This window comes from Sardina pilchardus, chromosome 9 (assembly GCF_963854185.1).
Source record: "Sardina pilchardus chromosome 9, fSarPil1.1, whole genome shotgun sequence".
Taxonomy (NCBI): domain Eukaryota; kingdom Metazoa; phylum Chordata; class Actinopteri; order Clupeiformes; family Clupeidae; genus Sardina; species Sardina pilchardus.
The window spans coordinates 33,532,571-33,551,441 of record NC_085002.1 but is presented as its reverse complement, the minus strand read 5'-3'; the positions used below and the strand labels follow the sequence as shown (position 1 = coordinate 33,551,441).

The following is an 18,871-nucleotide window of genomic DNA, read 5'->3' as shown; positions in this document are numbered from 1 at the left end:
TATATCCTATGGTGCTATGCTGAGCAGTGCAATTTATAGTTTGAAAGATACAAAAGTTGTAAACTTACACTTTTAAGGTATAATATTGTCTAAATTGTGTTAATGATGTTTAATTGGTTGCTGATACAATTCAATTTGATACAATGAATGTGAAATCCAGGTATATTGCTGTCATTAGTGTCAAAATTCAACATTTTCAACATTAATGAAATGCTGACAGCCTACTAATTGTTTACTTCAGCTGACCTCCTTGTCTTCAAGTAAACCAGAAAAGAAGTTATTTAGACAAGTGTGTGCTAGACTGCTCCTGTAGCCAACAATCCCCTCTCTACCCTTTGGGAATTGAACTGTTATATGATCCTTGGTGATGTAAATTATGAAAACCCCTTTCTTTGGTTGGCCTTGACTCCTTTAAGACTCGGTCTCGACTCAGACTTGCTTCCTAAAAGACTCGGTTGTTGTCTCGGTCTCGGACGCTGCAGTTAAACCAAGGGCCATCGTAGGGCAGTGGCGGCGTTGTGGCGGAGATGCGGCGGGGATGCTACGGCGACGCCCCCTTCCCCTGGACAGACACCACCTTAACTAACAAATTTTCTGGGGGAAACCCTGTTACATGTACGTGCGAGTGCATTTGACCGGCATAAAATCGGCATGTCTCAGACTGACCGGCCGGTCGCCGGTCGTGGCCGATCACGTGACAATCGGCCGATTCCAATCGGCGGCCAGTCGATCGGTGCATCTCTAAATGAGATTAAGGAGTTGACTATTGACGGATATGCGGTCTTCATCATTAAATGCAGTTGAAATGCGGGTTGAAACTTTCTGCCACCTGGTGGTTGTTTGGGTACATTGCCTTAGCCTCGAAAAAAAATCGGCTTGACAGCCTGCGGGATCTCTTCGGGAGTCCCGCGGGAAAAGGTGCATTCTCAACCCGTACCCACTGTATGTCCAAAATTTCGAACTATTCCTTTAAAACCAAGCAAGTTTGTGGGCTCACTTGAAACCAAGGGGAACCCACAACTCATGGCGAAACCGGCAACAATGGCGGCCAAAGCACCGAGGGAGTCCCACAAATGTAAGTATTTTCATCTTAAATAGTTGATTTTAAAATAACGTCAGTTTTATTTTGTGCTGTATACAGGCGTATACATCTATATTGCAACCATGTTCTTAATTTTTTGAAATCGCTTGTTTGACAGGTAGGCTATCGCTTGTTTGACAGGTAACAGCTGTGATTGAATTAAGCATAGGTCACTCGAGGCCGTAATTTACGCTGACTTTGAAACAGCTACAGGGTATTTTAGGCCTAAAAACCCCCCTGCTGTTCTAAAATAACTATTGGTTGTAGGCGACACATTAATGTTACATATTGGCACTGCACCGAAGACGGTTATCTAACGTTATCTAGACCTAACGTTAATGGCTCGTGATATCGATATGCACCTAGCCTAGTGTTATCAAGTGCCTGTTGAACAGCCGGCATTGTAATTTTGGCTTAAACAATTGATTTAAAAATGACCACAGTCTTGTTTTGTGCTCTGTACAGTCGTATACATCTTTATTTGTAGCCATGTTCTTAATTGAAACTTTTAAAAAAAATCGCTAGTTCACCTGGTTGCCTAAACAGTCACACATTTCTCAGACTAGCAGCTAGATAGAAGCATGTCTACGGTTAACAGACGCGAATTCATATCATATCTTGCTATCAGTGAGTGACACTACTTGCTTTTGGACACGTCGACACATGTTTTACATGTATTGTCCTGTATTATAGGGACGCCTGAGGAAACCCGGAGGCTAATACACTTTCGGGCGGAACATACCACAAGTTTTTGAGGTCAAAATATGCCGCAAAGCAACAATGGGAGTGAGTTATGCGATCAATGTTGTAGCCATTAATTATTGTATTAGCATTATTGTAATCATTTGTAATTCATTCCTGTTCATGCACCTGTACATTGTTGTTGGTTATCCAGGACACTGGTGAAAGAAATGAGGTTGGATGGGAGAGCTACAGGGCAACAAGCTGCTAAGAAATGGGAAAACTTAAAGCAAAAATATAAGGTATGTGAAAAAACCCTACATCTTCTAAATGCAAGGCAATGATACAGTATAAGTTGTAGTTATTATTTAGTTTTTTATCTGTTGTGTGTTCTTCCAGGAACTGCGAACACCCAAAACTGGGTCAGGTACAGATAGGGGGGAAGTGACCGCTGCAACTTGGCAGTTCTTCGAGGACATGCATGAGGTGTTGGGTGCCAGGCCCTCACTCTTGAATTTCCCCTTGGGGATCAATAAAGTATCTATCTATCTATCTATCTATCTATCTCCACTCGACCCTCCTGTAGTGGTGGCATCCTTTTCGGCAGATCCCACATCAATCCTCATGGTATGTAATGAGTATTGAGTGGTGTGGATTCATGACTAAAAGTGTTGCCACCCCTTATTGGTTGGTTTCTGTTTGGGGAAATCAATTGATGTGTTAGTTGCGTTGAACTATTAATGGTTTAATTATTTAATAATAAAGAAAACCTTAAAAAGTGTGAGTTTTGCTCAAAAAACCAACCAATCCTAAGGGGTGCCAACACAGCCATGACTGTGTGTGTGTGTGTGTGTGTTATATTCTACATACATACATATATATATATAAGTATACACACACACACACACAAATGTGTGACGCGACCACAAACATCACATTAATCAACATTTATCTTGTTCCATTAGGAAATTGTTGGGCCCTCATCCCCACCCAGCACCTCTGCAGCCATCTCCAACACCATGACAAGCACCACAACTCCCTCACCTAAAAAAAAAAGAGAAAAACTACTGTAAACACCATCCTGGATTTCCTTGCAGAGGAAGCGCATGAGGAGAGCGAGGCCAAGACCGAGAGGTTCTTGGCCCTCTTTGAAAAAAATGGTGGAAAAGCTGTAGTTTTTTTTTTTTTCCTATTTGCACAATTATTTTGAGTTTTGTACATTAAAATTCCTTTTGTACAGTTAAGTGCCTTTTATTTATTTATATACACATGTGTGCCATTTAAGTTAAGTTAAGTTATTGTTGTAATGGTTTTGTTGTATAATATTATTTTAATTGTTTTTAATGTGTTTGCCCATTATGTATTGTATTGGGCAATAAAGAGAGATTTTGGTTGAAAGACAGTGTTTCTTAACATCTGTGACATTCGAAATAGTGATGACTGAAAAAGACATACAAAACACTATGCACTGTGTATAAACCGATTTATTGCGAACAGCACAGACAACCACCAATGTGAACTTAAAGAAACCTATACCAAACCTAACTATACATACTATATACAGTGAGGAGAAAATGTATTTGATACCATGCTAAAGTTGCCTAAAAAGAGGAATATAAAATCATCCTTTGACAATTGATCTTAATGTCTTAATTAAAAAATTGAGTAAAAATAAAACCGCCAAGTACCCCAATTTTCTTTGTGATTGAAGAATGTTTCATAAATAAATAAATGTTCTTCCTAAATGCTAGGGGGAAGGAAGTATTTGACCCCCAATGTAACCCTATGGGAATTTAACACATAGGGTTAACATAGGGGCAGGCAGATTTTTATTTTTTAAGGCCAGCTATTTCATGGATTCAGGATATTATGCATCCTGATAAAGTTCCCTTGGCCGGTGGAATTAAAATAGCCCCACATCATTACATACTTTTCACCATAGCTAGAGATTGGCATGGTGCTTTTTCCAGTAGGCCTATTAGCCTGTTTGATGCTCATTGAGCTCAATGCAAATCAAACAGGCTAATAGGCCTACTGGAAAAAGCACCATGCCAATCTCTAGGTATGGTGAAGGGTATGTGATGATGTGGGGCTATTTTAATTCCAAAGGCCAAGAGAACTTTATCAGGATGCATAATATTCTGGATCCATGAAATAGCTGGCCTTTAAAAATAAAAATCTGCCTGCCCCTATGTTAACCCTATGTGTTAAATTCCCATAGGGTTACATAGGGGGTCAAATACATCCTTCCCTTAGCATTTAAGGAAAACATTTATTTATTTACAATACATTCTTCAATCACAAAGAAAATTGGCATCCTTGGCGGTTTTATTTTTACTCATTTTTTGAATTAAGGCATTAAGATCAATTGTCAAATGATGATTTTATATTCCTGTTTTAGCATGGTATCAAATACATATGCTCCTCACTGTACATATATACATATGACACTTCGTGAGCTTAGAATTATAAGGTTCTATCTCCGTTTAGGGTAGTTCTGAGATATTGAGCATCAAAGTTTTACATAGCTAGCAAAACTGTACTGTAGTACCTTTTTATTTTGCTAATAATTAACTTTTTTTTTTTTTTTTACAAAAATAACACCACACAGGCATTAATGAGCACCTAATGGATCAGATGATGTCAAAAACTCAATTTCGACCAAAATGGAGATAGAACCTTATAATTCTCAGCTCACGACTTGTCATGCTCATGGCGCTGGAACATTTCCTGAAACTAGGGCAGCCAGTCTGTTCCTTGTGTCGTTTCCAGATGTTTCATTGCATGCCAAGGGTTCACGGGGAGGTTGGGGGTCATACCTATCTCTTAAAATGTCCTCATCTGGAGCCAGAGTGTCGCCATTGTCCATGCACACATTGTGCAAAAACGCACATGACGCTATAACTTGGGGTGCAAACGTGGGCTTCACCTCTAAAGCTTTGAAAAGTGTTGACCTCCAACTGGTCTTCATCATTCCAAACGCCCTTTCAATTATGCTGCGTCCCCTTGACCGATAGTAATTGAACCTCTGTTGTATTGGTCCTTGCACTGGCTCCTTAAATGGGGTGATGAGGCAAATGGGATTTTCTAGACACGGATAACCACCATCACCCAGCAGGATGTAGCCAGCAGTGGGATACCGTCTTGCGGTGTAAAAATTACTGTTTTTCATAATTTGCATGTCGTGGACAGATCCCGGGTAACCAACATAAATGTCAAGAAACTTTCCATTTTATTCACAAATTGCCTGCATGTTAACAGAATAAAATCCTTTATAATTTAGGTAGTCCAACCGGTGACATTGCTCCAACCACATTGTGGAATGCAGGGGTTCCTGATATGTTTACAGATGGAGGGAAACAGATGGCTCTCCCCAGATTGTCCCATATATTCTGTGCCACCCTGTGTATCAGCCGGTGAACAGCAGCCTTAGGGACATTGAATACTCGGGACACCACCCGATAAGACAGCCCGTGTGCCAGCCAATATGTGTATATTAGCACTTCAAGGTCACTACCCCAGCCATGGTCCTGCTCCCTGTGTAAGAGCCTCTGCAAGCTGCGCATTGCTGTTCTGCTGAGGCGGAAATCCTGCCTCTGCTCTGCCTCGACATCAAAGCAAATGAGCAGTATAGGCATGTTGGCGTTGATGGCACAGTATCTTCGCGCTGGAGCACCAGTCTGGAAAAGAAAACCATTACACACCATTAATGAACTGAGTTGGGACAAAAAAATGCCCTTTAAAAAAACTACTTTAAACTGTTTACATTAGGGCTGTCAATCTTCCTCTATACGTTAGACCGGCACATCCGGGAACTTGACTTGCGAGAAACGTTCCAGCCCCTTCTGGGGGGAAAACAAACAACGTCTCTCATTAACTCCAATGCAAATTAGGGTCAATAAACGTAATTCGTACCGAAATCGTAGGGGGAAATAATAACAGAAAACACAACGAATCAATAGGACCACTCAATATATTACCACTTTGCCGGTCGTTGACCGTTAAAGATACGTTCAAAAGCTTAATTCAATCAAAGTAAAAACATGTCCCTTCGGTCTCCCGAGTAGCCTACTAGCAGTAGCAACAACCCCTCAGTGGCCAGTGTCATACCCGGACATGAGTCTCCAGTTAAATAACTAAATAGTTTTCCTGTATTTTTGGCCTCTTATTTTATTATTTTAATGTAGCGTAGTTGACTCATAGGCTCTGATGTAAAGTATGTTCGTTAGATAATTCCCAGATATGATAATTTGTCATAGCCGATAGCCTAGTGTTAGCCAAGTGTTAGCCTAGATTTCCGTTTTCGTTGGTCTGATTAATTTTTGGTGTAGCCTAATGTTTGGGGTTCTTAGCTTTGTGGTTGGTACACCCAACCACACAGCAACATCTCGGCATGTCTGTCTACCGCGAACACTGATCTATAAATAATAAGTTATTCGTTATAGATCAGTGACCGTGAACAACACCGTTCACTTTGGCTTGCTTCAGGCTTGTTCTGAGGGAATGTTTTCCCCTCAAAAGGGGCGTGGCGCAAACAACCTGCTCTGTGTGACGCGGGTCCGGTCTAACGTATTATCCCATTCGAATTTCATTCATTATTATTTTTCTAAATTCGAATTATATTCGAATATTTAATGGTCAATTTTGACTTATTAATATTTACTATTTTTCTATCTACTCACACTGTAAAAACGGGCTTAGCCTATGCCACTGCCACTATGACATCGTAGTTGACTTGTTTTACGTGATAGCTGTCTTGCTAAGTAAATTATAGCCCTTTTCTGACTGAGAAACATTACATTCACGTTACAGAAATAACGGGCTCAGGGGGATTTCGCCGTGTTAAAGGTAGACGTGTTTTGGTCCCAGGTTGTCTGAAGCCGACTGCTGAACGACTGCTGCCATTTCAGTTAGCTCGTTGGCTAGTTACTTAGCATTAGGCAAACATTCCAAAAAGACGTGCTGGCCTTACTGTCAGACGGTTTTGGTAACATAGCAACAATAAACACTTGACCGAAGCGCTGAGAAAAGGAGGAGGGAGCTCTCAGCAGCACCTAAAGCTGTTGTTTGCTAAATATAGTCAACACTTAAACAAATAATAATTAAAAAAAAACACATTCGAATCATAATTTTAACATTCGAATAGTATTAATTTGTTACACATTCGAATTATATTCGTATACCGAAATTCGTTCCAACAGCCCTAGTTTACATCTCCCCTTCACCACAACAAAGCACATAGTGGCTACAGTTAATATCTCGCCCTCCCCCTGCACAAAGAACATAGTTACTAGCAGTGGTGTAGTCTGTTATATCATCACCATATAGGTATACCTACTTAAAATAGCCAAGGATATGTATGTACAGTAGGTGTTGGATTCAATTGGCCGGCTTCACGTGAGATCCTCACGAGACCTCACGTGTGAATCACGCTTATTTTATTGATTTTTCCCTAGTGAAGCTGCAATGACCCAAATAACCACCAGGTGGCACTTGGGAGCAGGGTTAGGAATGTCTGTGTTACTGATCTCGATGGGATCATCAGATAGATAGATACTTTATTGAAAATTCAAGGATAAACCATAGATAAAGAAATAGCAGTCATCACGAGCAGGCAATTTATCTAATTTACTGCAGATGTGACTCTGATTCGACAAAATAAAACCACAAGCCTAGCCTACTTCTGCGCAATACAGAAGTCTGCGCGAACATAATATTATATGGTATTGACGTGTCCATAATACAATTTACAAAAACGAACCTTATTTCTGCGATCAATTGAAGACCAGTTATTGCTCCACAGCCCGAAGTTCGTGTTGATTTGGGAGAGTGCAGCCTGCAGCTCTTAATGATTTGGGGAAAGATAGCTCCCTTCGGTAGACCACGGAAACGAAAGCACAGTGGTTCAGCTGTTTCGCGTCAGTACATAGCTTGGCGGCCAAGGTTCGCACCTCACCCTTCCATGTCACTTTTTAGTAAAAGGAGGCATACCACACATAACAATGGATTAGACCCTAAATATATTTAATTAGCCTACTTTACATCGAGTGGCCAGGAACACAACATCAGTTTAAATAATAGCTCACGGCATTACAAGGTTATTTCCACTTTTCACTGTAGTCAGAAACAAAAGCATGCTGATTGCATATTGGATTAGAACCTGCAATGAATCGATAATGAGTCTCCCGCTTTAGCCACTGCACTAAGGACTGGTGTGCATGAAGTGTGGGTTTGTACATTCCATAATAGAAGCTCACCAAAACTCAAACCAACACGCAAATTAACGTAAGTTAACACAAGTAGCAAGAATGAGCCCAACAGGGGAGTCTTTTAACTTATATTAGCCTGCAGTAAAGCGCAATCATTGAGTCACGACAAAAACATCAACTTAGTGATTTTTGGTTGGGCGCTTGTGATTTTTGTTTAGGCGCTCCTGACACTGACAACATCACCAACCGCAACTCCCAAGGTAATCTATGCCACAGGTGTGATTGCCCAGTCCTTGTTTGCAATTGAGAGTTTGAGAGTTTGAACTACTTTTTCTAGAAACACCAAATCCAGGGAACTTTCAAGGTTGCGATGCAAGTTAGCATACAAGGCTTTCTAGAAACGCAGCCCAGAACAGTGAATGCTGAATGTTTAGACAGTGCTGTGCAGAGAATTAGACAAATAGGCTACATAAATTGGCTTTAGCATTCCTCATTGGCGTTTTCTCTCCATGTTTGATGATGATAAATAACGATACGTTTCTCTTACATTGCACTAGGCTACACCGTGCAAGAGCGCTTCAAGTGAGACACAAACCTCGAATCGTCATGTCAAAGTGTGCAGCGCTACCCATTGAGCTACTCAATTGCAGACACGACAGGTGCAGTTTCTTTGCCAGATGCTTTGAATGAATCTGTATGAAAGCACGTAGCCTACATTCACAAAGAGCAGAAACAATTTAATTTAATTTAGGCCTACAATGAGACGTTACATTTAGTTTACATGCAGTGGTGGTTTTGATTGTCGGTGGCGTTATTGTATCCCTTAAGCCTACCTTACATTGACAGACTTTGCAAAGATTTGGAAAAGATTTTTGAAAGACTAGTCTCAGACCCTCTCACATCTAAAGACAATTCATTGAGTTTATAGTCACAGTCTAGTCACAGGCCAGTCTCAGATTAGGATTTTGCAAAGACTGTGGGTCACTATTTAGAAGACTGCTGCTAGATTCCTTCAAATTATTTCCATCGTGCACTAGGCTACACATCATCATCAACAGGAACTCACATGATAGCCTACTCATATCAAAGTCATTTTTTCGCGTTTCTGCAGCATTGTTTGATGTGTGACATCACTAACAGATATAGAGTTGTTCTGTCACGTAGAATAGCCGACTAATAAATTATAAGAAATGAAATAACAAATAATCATATAGGCTACAGCTGTCGCCTTTTTTGCCCCTTCCTGTTTCGTGTTCGACCGAGGTCACTATTGTTTTTTTAATGTTCACGTCACTATTTGCATGAGCCACGAATGAAAAGACTTCCGATAATATCAAACATGTTTGATATTGTCATAACGGCAAAACTAGAAAAAGACTGACTCCGACTAGGGCTGGGCGATTATACAATGTCGATTTGTGATCGCGATCAAATTAAGTTCGATCACGGTGATCAGCTGTGGGTATACTTTCTCGATCACGTGCATAACATGCTGCAGCAAAGTGCACGACAACCATCACAACCCGCTTTCCTGGCACCGCACTGTCTGCATGCACCCAACATTTTCAACAGTGCGCCTGAAAAAAATTCTAGGTCGCACTGGTGCGCCTGAGGCTCGGGTGAAAGCATATCTTTCACAAGTTGCCATGTAAACGTGGCTGCTAGACTATGCGTGCAACTTTACCAAACTGTAGGCCTATAGAAGTAAACCCTCTCTCCTAGGACCGCTTTCTCTCGCTCTCCCTCTCCCTCTCTCTCTCTCTATTTCTCTCGTGCGCGGCGCGCATAATGAACACCCCCCCTCGACATGTACACAATCGTGAAATCAATGACGTAGGCCTATAGAAGACGACTAGCGAAATCATAGCAATTAAAATCCGGTTAGCATCATAGCATACTGCACAAATTTTATTAAAACTCTTGCATTCAAGTTGACTGATCATCTCAATGTTTTCCAGCTCCAAGACTCAAAAGGGCCTGTCCCAAGGAGAAAAAGTATTGGCCTACCTTGTAACTGAAACACACGTGGGGAAACTGAACAGTCCAACCAGTATAATAAGCTAGCCAACTAATGCTATGCTACTTTGTTTACAATATTTTGAGGCTTCAAGCCGACAGCTGAATTAAAGAGGCGGAGTTGTAATATGAATAGTCATGAATGTCATGAATATCCAACATTTCAGTAGGCCTATATAGAAAGCATTATACAGTGTATGTGTGTATATATACGTATATATATATATAGGCTATATATGTATGTATATATAGTCTATAATTATTTATAAAGAATATGCATATTCCATATTGTGTTTCAAATAAAGACAAGCTTTTTCTACGCTTTATTGTTTAAAAAATCATTCACATTATATACATATGAAAGGAGTGCGATAAAAGGTGCGCTGGTGCACCTAAAAAAAAAAGCTAGGCGCACCGGTGCAACCAACGCAAAAAGTTAGTCTGGAGCCCTGACTCTATGAGCCCGACGGATGCAAAGTGCGTCAGATAAAAAAAATCGTGATTAAAAATCGAGGTCGTTCAATATGGGAAAAATAATCGTGATCAATTTTTTTGCCATATCGCCCAGCCCTAACTCCGACAGACTTAAAACCGCTAAGATTGGCACCTTACACTAAACAATTTAGATGACGGGAGCGCGCCGAGATTCTAGTACAACTCCCATGATTTCCGCCCGATTTTGGAAATTTAGTCGCCGACTGTTAAAACAGACCAAAATCGTGCAATGTAAGCCAGCCTTAAGTCGGCACGGCATAGATGCTTGGAAAACGACTCAAAAGTCAAAGACTAGACTAGACTAATCGTTATAATATTTTCTATGCTTCAAATCACTTGATCGCAGATGTAACAGAACCCTCACCAATTTGAGTTGACAATGGGAACCGGATAACCTCGCAAAGTTGATGCTCGTGTTTTTGCCCAAGTGAAACCAAACTTTAGGATAGATAGATAGATAGATAGATAGGCGTCATTTTAACACTTTTTGTTATCACAGATTTTGTCCCCACCACTTTTGACAACTGAAAATAAAATGTCTTTAACAGAAATCTCATTAATACATGGCTACGCTTGACAGGGCGATAGGACAGTGAGCGGTGATTCATTTTCACCATTGACTAGACCTACAGTAGCTACGCAAAATAAAGTTCTAGCAACTTAGATATAAGTACTCATGTTCATGTTGATTCAGAGATAGGCATAGGCCTACCGTAGGCTACTGTACGTCAAGCTACGACTGCAGTTTATCATGTGGTGAATTAATGACTATAACGATTATGTTGCTGGACCATGCCGGGTGTGTTTCCCCCGAAAGAAACATTTCGACAATCATTAAGAACACGTAGGCTACATCATTCATACTCCTACTTCCTGTGCATCTTGCATTTTACTTGCTTCCTTAATTTTGTGAGAGTCTGAGATTGACAGAGCATTAGACTCTGAGGGACAGTCGTCAGTATGCATGTCAGAAGTTTTGATCGTGCATTTCAAGTGTATGCCGCGAATATCAAATAAACTCGACTGACTGAATCCCTTATATTTTTGGCAACTGTTAAAAATATTCAAAACCGTGCACTGAAATATCAAAGATAATGGTAAGGCATCATGGTAGGCTACTGTTCTTCGATAAACGACCAATATTTAGATTCACTGCTCCCGTCCTCCGCTGATCAGAGCGCAATTTCGAATAGCCCACGGAACTACAATTAAAAGATTTATGCTTTGGCTACTGTATTTCATAGAGGGCCTAGACCACCTTGAAAAATGTCTCTGCCCCCCGAGAAAGTAGGTGTAAAGCCTACATTTTCACCAATCCATATGGATTACTCCACAAACCAAAGCAAACTAACCAGCGGTGGGAATTTTCGTGGAGTTAGAATGAACTATTTGACACAGACCGGTAGGCCTACGCGATTTCAGCATCACTCTGGCTCTGGTTTCTTTTTTTGGGGGCGAGCCGAATCCTGAGGACATGATGGAAACCAGCGAACTAGCCTTAATTCTCCTCGGAATGAGCCATTTAAGTACGAAGCTGATAAAGAAGGCTCCAATTTTCTTTGTGATTGAAGAATGTATCGTAAATAAATAAACGTTTTCCTTAAATGCTAAGGGAAGGAAGTATTTGATGTAACCCTTTGGGAATTTAACACAGGGGCAGGCAGATTTTTATTTTTAAAGGCCAGCTATTTCATGGATCCAGGATATTAATTTTTGGTCACTCCCGACAGAATCTCACTCCAAGGTTTTTTTGAAAAGTTGGCAGCTGTGAGTAGGCCTATTAGCCTGTTTGATGCTCATTGAGCTCAATGCAAATCAAACAGGCTAATAGGCCTACTGGAAAATGCACCATGCCAATCTTTAGCTATGGTAAAGGGTATGCGATGATGTGGGGCTATTTCAATTCCAAAGGCCAAGGGAACTTTATCAGGATGCATAATATCCTGGATCCATGAAATAGCTGGCCTTAAAAAATTAAATCTGCCTGCCCCTATGTTAACCCTATGTGTTAAATGCCCATAGGGTTACATAGGGGTTCAAATACTTCCTTCCCCCTAGCATTTAGGAAGAACATTTATTTATTTACGATACATTCTTCAATCACAAAGCAAATTGGTGTACTTAGCGGTTAAAACTCATTTTTTGAATTAAGACATTAAGATAAATTGTCAAATGATGATTTTCTATTCCTCTTTTTAGGCAACTTTAGCATGGTATCAAATACATGTGCTCCTCACTGTATATGCAATAGGGCAGTGAGGGTGATTCATTGTAACCATCGACTAGTAGGCCTAGCTCGGCAAAATAAATTTCTAGCAACTTATACAGATTTAGGTATGCATGTTCATGTTGATTCAGAGATAGGCATAGGCTACCGTAGGCTACTGTGCGTCAAGCTACGACAGCATTTTATCATGTGGTGAATTAATGACTAACGTCAGTTTAACATGACTTTTGATCGGCGTTTCAAGTGCCGCGAATATCAAATAAACTCGACTGACTGAATCCCTTATATTTGTTGGCAACTGTTACACATCACAAAGAGTGCCTTGCTTTTCATGGATGAACTTTTTGTCAAGTTAGCCGGCATGTTTTGTGGAATTTTAGTGATCATATTACTTTATATTCCAATGAATGATAATGTAGAATGTATTGTAGAAACTGAACTGAAGGAAATCATCACTTGATGATTTTGATAATAAAATGTTTATTTTTGCTTTTTCTAGAGACACCATGAATAATGGACTAGTGGACTGTGTGATTAAAACTCCAGTGTCACTGCAGATTGGAGATACAGTGACTGATATGCTGCGACCAGGTGTTTATGTCACAGACATTGTTTTTCCAAATGGAAAACCCATAAAGGTAAAGTTGTTTGCTGTCAGTCAAATTTCAACCTTTAGTCCAACAAACCTAAGGTAATTTGTCAATGTTAAAGGGATATGAATTTGTATAGAAATGGGGTCATTTATGTAGTAGAAATGTGACATATTTTAAATCACTGGCTCTGTTTGAATCGGAAGGCAGCTGCTGCCTACTGCCTCCCTCCCTAAATAGAGAGCTCTCTAACTAGACATGACTTTAGATTAAACGCGTCATTTAAAAATGAGCGTAGCGCTCTAGAATCTTTGGTTAACACTACGGTATGACGTTAGCAAAAGCCTGACGTTAAACTGAATTAGCCTACGTAAGCTAGCAGGCTAATGGTATAAAATAGTTTCACTGGCAGCTAATATATCAGACCAGGCATTATTAGTGGGTACAACAATGGTATAACCAGGTAGTAAATTGTTTATTTTCAATCTACTTTACACAAATCCAAGCTAAATAACGTCACACAAATGACATGTCATCAGATTCGACAGTCATTTACCGATATCGGCAGCCATGTTTGTTTTGTTTTCACAGAGATTCAGATGTGGCCGCAAAGGATTATGGATAGAAGGCAGCTTGAAGTGTACATCGATGCTGCCTTCAAAATTGACCGTTATTCAGGAATTTTAAGATATCTTAGAAGGCAGCAAAAATAGTTTTTTCGGTCTCGAACGGCCTTCGCTGCCTTGCTCTCTAGTTAGATATCTTAGAAGGCAGCAGTTTTACCCGATTCGAACGGAGCCACTGGCTGTGTCCGAAACGGGCTAAAATGCTGCCTTCTAAGATATCTTACAGGGGAGCGAGGCATCGTGTCACGTCCGAAACAAAAACGCTGCCTTCTAAGATACCTTCGTTTTGCCCAGTTTTGAAGGCAGCATAGATGTATCCTTCATGCTGCCTTCAACGTCCAAAAGTTCTATTTAACTATGATGTCAGTGAACGGTAAAATGCTTCCATTCTCCTCTTTGTATTTAGCTTGCAAAAATCACGATAGGTCTGTTTACACGTCTAAGCATGTTTATACTTCAAATTTCGACTTCTCTCCTCCACAACACCATCCCCGGGGTCTTATCAAGTGAACCACGTTGGCTGGTCAGGTTTTTAAAGCATTTCCAGAAATTGTCCGGTCATTACACATCAGTGGCAATTAATTTGCAATGACTATCATGCTAATAGCGATTTACGCTAACGCAGCTAAAGCACAGCTGTTGGTAACATAGCAACGGCGTTCTATGTTGATATCTTGCTAGGCTGTCCGAAACAGAGTTTTTAGCTGCTGCCTTGTTGCCCTCTACGGCAACTCACTCGCAAGGCAATGAAGGCAGCGTGGCAGTAGGCAGCTGCGTTTCGTTTCGGACATAGCCACTGTCTTTTTGACCGAGAAAAGGCAGAACATGTATTTTTGGCTCGTTTAGAGAGTCATTATAGAACAGCCGCTCCAAAGTCAGTGTTTTCCTAACTTCAGATAGGAAAGGTATATAACAGAAATGTTTAAGTCATCAAAATCCTAAATAAGTGTTCCTTACTTAAGGATGACCCATAACATATGATGCCAGTCATTTCAATAGACTTTGCCAAACATTTTTCTTTGTCCCAGCAGTGGCCTTGGCCTGGGAGAAATGTTGATGCGTGCGAATTTTGATAAGGCAAATCATTACGTGAATACTGGCGATATTAGATGTGTGTACTAAGGACATTAGGCAATCAGAGATTACCAGTGAAGATACCAGACAATTTCACGAAAAAAGCACAGAGAGAGCAACACGAGCAACTTTGAGCAATGGATTTAATGACAGCTAAGGTTAACACTAGAAGTGCCGCGCCCCTCTGACCCACTTATACCTAGAAGCGCCGTGCCCCGGTCATTTGACCGCTTTGACGACCTACTAGAAGCGCCGTGCTGTTGTGAACTACTTAAAGCGCGGCGAGGCGGTCAAAAGACCGCTGAGTCCTTAGACTGGGAGGCTGTTACTTACACATAATGACAGCTAGATGGCGCTTCGTGCACGAATCAAATCGTTTGAATACATTTGTCAGACTGTGTTGTCTGTGGTTGTTTCATTATGACATAGGTCTAGCACGTTTGAGTTATCTGTGTCCATTTATTTGTGTTGATTTGTGTTGTTTGAGGTAAAAACTCTGGAGGAGTTATTGAACAAACCTTGAGCAAACTTGACTTTCAACTTTTTCATAGTATTTCATTTTTTATATTTCGTTTTTACATTTTGTATGCTAGCCTACTTAGAAATGTTGGCTATTTTAAAACGGAGGCATACGCGTTCTGTGATTAGGAGCCTGACCCGACGGGAGGGGAAGGATGAAAAATGTCGACCCAACACCGGTGTTGTTGGATCTCGAGATCCGTAACCCGCAGTTCGGGTTTGGGCAGATAATCTAAGCTCTAAAATGAATGGATGGCTAGTTCTAATTCACTCCCCAAATTCACTTCTATTCATTTAATAGGTCTATGTTCGCGCTGCCGAAAATGATCGGACCGAACAAAGAGCCTAACCTAGTCTGGTTTCAATTACACAGTAGCCAGGATTTCATGCCGCATTTTACAGGTTACCGCGGCTACTTTCTAAGACAATGTTCATTCATTTAGGGAGAAACATCTAGCTACCTCGGAGGGAGGGAGATAGAGAGAGCAGACATGCTGAGCAGGCATAGGCGCGAGAAGTAGGCTAATTAAAAATGATGAGTGAAAAATATATTCTCCGTTTTGCGAATGTGTAGGCTATGTTTCGATGTCTGCTAAAAAACAGCTATAGGCCTATTGTGAATTCGTGATTTTGAATTGAGACACACATCCACAATACGAAGGGACAGAGCCGTAGCCCACTGGTTAGAGTAGGCTATGGCAGAAGTACTTTTGAGCAAGGCATCAATAAAGTATATTCTATTCTTTTCTATTCACACAACTAGCCTACACGCATGCTGGCGAATTCGAACATTCTAAAACGCGCATATACGATGAAACATGATTGCGCATTCTTCCACCAGTTGCATGTAAACAACAAACAGCCAGCTTACAGCCATGCAGGAGGCAGAGTGGGGGTGGGGAGGCATTTGTCAATGCCACAGTGATGTCTGTAGCCTAAGATCATATTCACACGTAGCAAAACGACCCCCCCCCCCCCCCCCCCCAGTGAACTGGTTAGACGTGTATGGGGGAGGGGGAATGATCGGTTTCAAATAGGCTATGTTTGCAATGGACACTGTGTTATGTAGCCTATAGACCCCGAAGCCATTTGCTTTGAGAATAACGGCTGGCTTCATGGCTGATAATGGCTTTAGTTGTCACTTCATGTCTACAGAACATGCAACTGAGTCCTGTGTCGCCTATCGTAGCAACGAGCACAATACTGATATGGTGTATCCAGTGGGAATCGTTTATAGGCTCGCGTTTATTTTTCGCGTGTGTCTCTGATATAAGTATTTTTAGATGCAAAGTCTAACTGGCTTAGCCAAAGTTTGTCAGATGGCGGCTCAATTTGGCTTAGAAAATTATTGGCTGGCGAAATTATTTTTCGTTAATGGTAAACAAATTTCAGAGAGCTTGTTATTAAAAAACATTAACAAAAAATAATTGTACGTCGACGTTCAAAAACGGTCAATGAATTCAGTCAATGAGCTATAATATTACGCCCCTGCAAGGATGTGAACCCGGGCCTTCAGCATCGCAGTCGGGGAAGATAACGCTGCGCCACTTGCCGTTTTACTTATCATGCGACGAAACTCAGTCAGTCCAGCAAACAAGTAATGTCTCAGTCATGCTCTCAGCAAAATCTGGAGTATAAAAGAGGGCCGTGCTGGTGTTGCTCTTTACATCCACCAACGACAATGAGTGGTTGTGTGGCGATGATGTATTTTGACAGTTCAGTCACTTGTGCGAAGTCGTAGCCTACTCATAAATGAAAGCATACCTGTAAAGTTTGATTTCGTACTTGTAATTTTTGAATTCGTATTTTTTCCCCATCCGTATTCTGATGGATAAAATAGGCTACACACAATATATTTTATGCACGACTGGACTCATTTGAGAACTCACAAATATTTATTTTATGCACGACTACAGACAAATACGAACGTGCATCAAATCTATGACACGAATATATTGACAGCTATCTCACTCCACACAAATAGAAGATAAGATATACAACTATGAATGTACGTAGGCATACGCGCCCTACGTACATAAATAGGCTACGACGGACGAATTTCAGCTGAAAATATTGTTTACACATGTAGGCCTGCCTAATAGAACTTCGCAACCAGTGGCGTCACCAGCCGATTTTACCGGGGCTTCAGCCCGGGGTAATTTGAGCCGAGCCCGGGGTAAAATTTTTTAATGCTTGAATCTATCAGCCAGTTTCAAAATCAACCAGCATTTGCCTGGTGCTAAATGTTGAGCACCACTAGTAGTAGGCTAAGCAAGCTATCGATTGGCATCACAATACAACACTAGCTACACGTTTCTACATGGGCTAGCCCAGTGTTTGTTTCTCAATCTATGCCGCGAGAAGATTATTACCATCGGGCCGCCGGCCGACTCTCTCTGCCTTCTCCGAGAGACGCACCATGCGGCCGCGGCCGCACCCATTCTTTTCGGTCATATTGCTGCGAGATATTTTCGCATAGAAATAACAGGCATATCATATGAAACTACGTAACCTGGCCTTTACAGTGGCACTAGCCACTAGTTTCTATGATGAACGGTTCGCGAGATACTTAGCGTTGAAAATTACAGTTACATACAAAAATGAATGTCACATGCAGTTCTGCGTCATACCCATTCTTCTCTGAAATATCTCATGATTTCGTTACTGCCCTATGGCAAACTGCATATCAAAATAAACAGGAGATCCTACTGATTCCAATGGCGTATAGAATGTATCTGTATAATTAGCGGTAATCACGAGAAATCCTTTTTTGAAATCACATCAAATTTCTGCATTTTTTTCATACATCCCCATTTCCCCCACTTCAAAATAATTTATTTTTCATATCAGAAGTTGTATTCAGACCCCTGTTTGTCATATAGCCATGGCAGATGCTTGATATGAATCGTTGGTAGGACTATGTGTTATGGGTGGTTGTAACAGCTATAGTCAGATAAGCCTAATTTTTCTCTCAATAGTGCTCTGCCTATAAGTAGGCTATCTTGTGTTCCTTGTAAAAAAATACAATGTAGGATTATAACATTATATTTTAATAGGCTACTGTAGATCCTCTATTGCCTTCTTCATTTCGCGCACCCCTTAATGTCCCCTTAAAAAAATTTCGGCGCGCGCTATGCGCGCGCATTGACACTAGGGGCTAAGCCCAGGTTGTCCTTAAAGTCTAGAAACGCCCCTGGTCGCAACGTTTTCAAAACAAACTCGCATTTTACCACTGTAAATCTTCTCCATAGACTATGCCATGTAAATGAAAAATAGTTATTAAAATACATCACATGTATAATACATATTGCACATATATAAACTATATGTTTTATGGTAAAATATTATTCTCA

The 18,871-nt window shown here is 40.8% G+C and overlaps 1 protein-coding gene and 1 long non-coding RNA gene across 3 annotated transcripts in view; both read left to right on the top strand.

The window, feature by feature from the left end:
* nicn1 (nicolin 1) overlaps positions 1-18,871 on the top strand; it is a 124,931-nt gene that overhangs the window by 8,303 nt on the left and 97,757 nt on the right. The window contains exons 2-3 of one of the 2 annotated variants that reach the window (XM_062544838.1): positions 8,529-8,630; positions 13,209-13,347. In XM_062544838.1, coding sequence (XP_062400822.1) covers positions 8,529-8,630; positions 13,209-13,347 — 241 coding nt within the window. The remainder of the gene's footprint in view (positions 1-8,528; positions 8,631-13,208; positions 13,348-18,871) is intronic. The other variant, XM_062544840.1, reaches the window with a different exon arrangement.
* Positions 767-3,027, top strand: LOC134092037 (uncharacterized). The gene is made up of 5 exons (XR_009940155.1): positions 767-1,075; positions 1,775-1,867; positions 1,977-2,064; positions 2,162-2,389; positions 2,728-3,027. It is a non-coding gene; the product is annotated as an uncharacterized LOC134092037 (long non-coding RNA).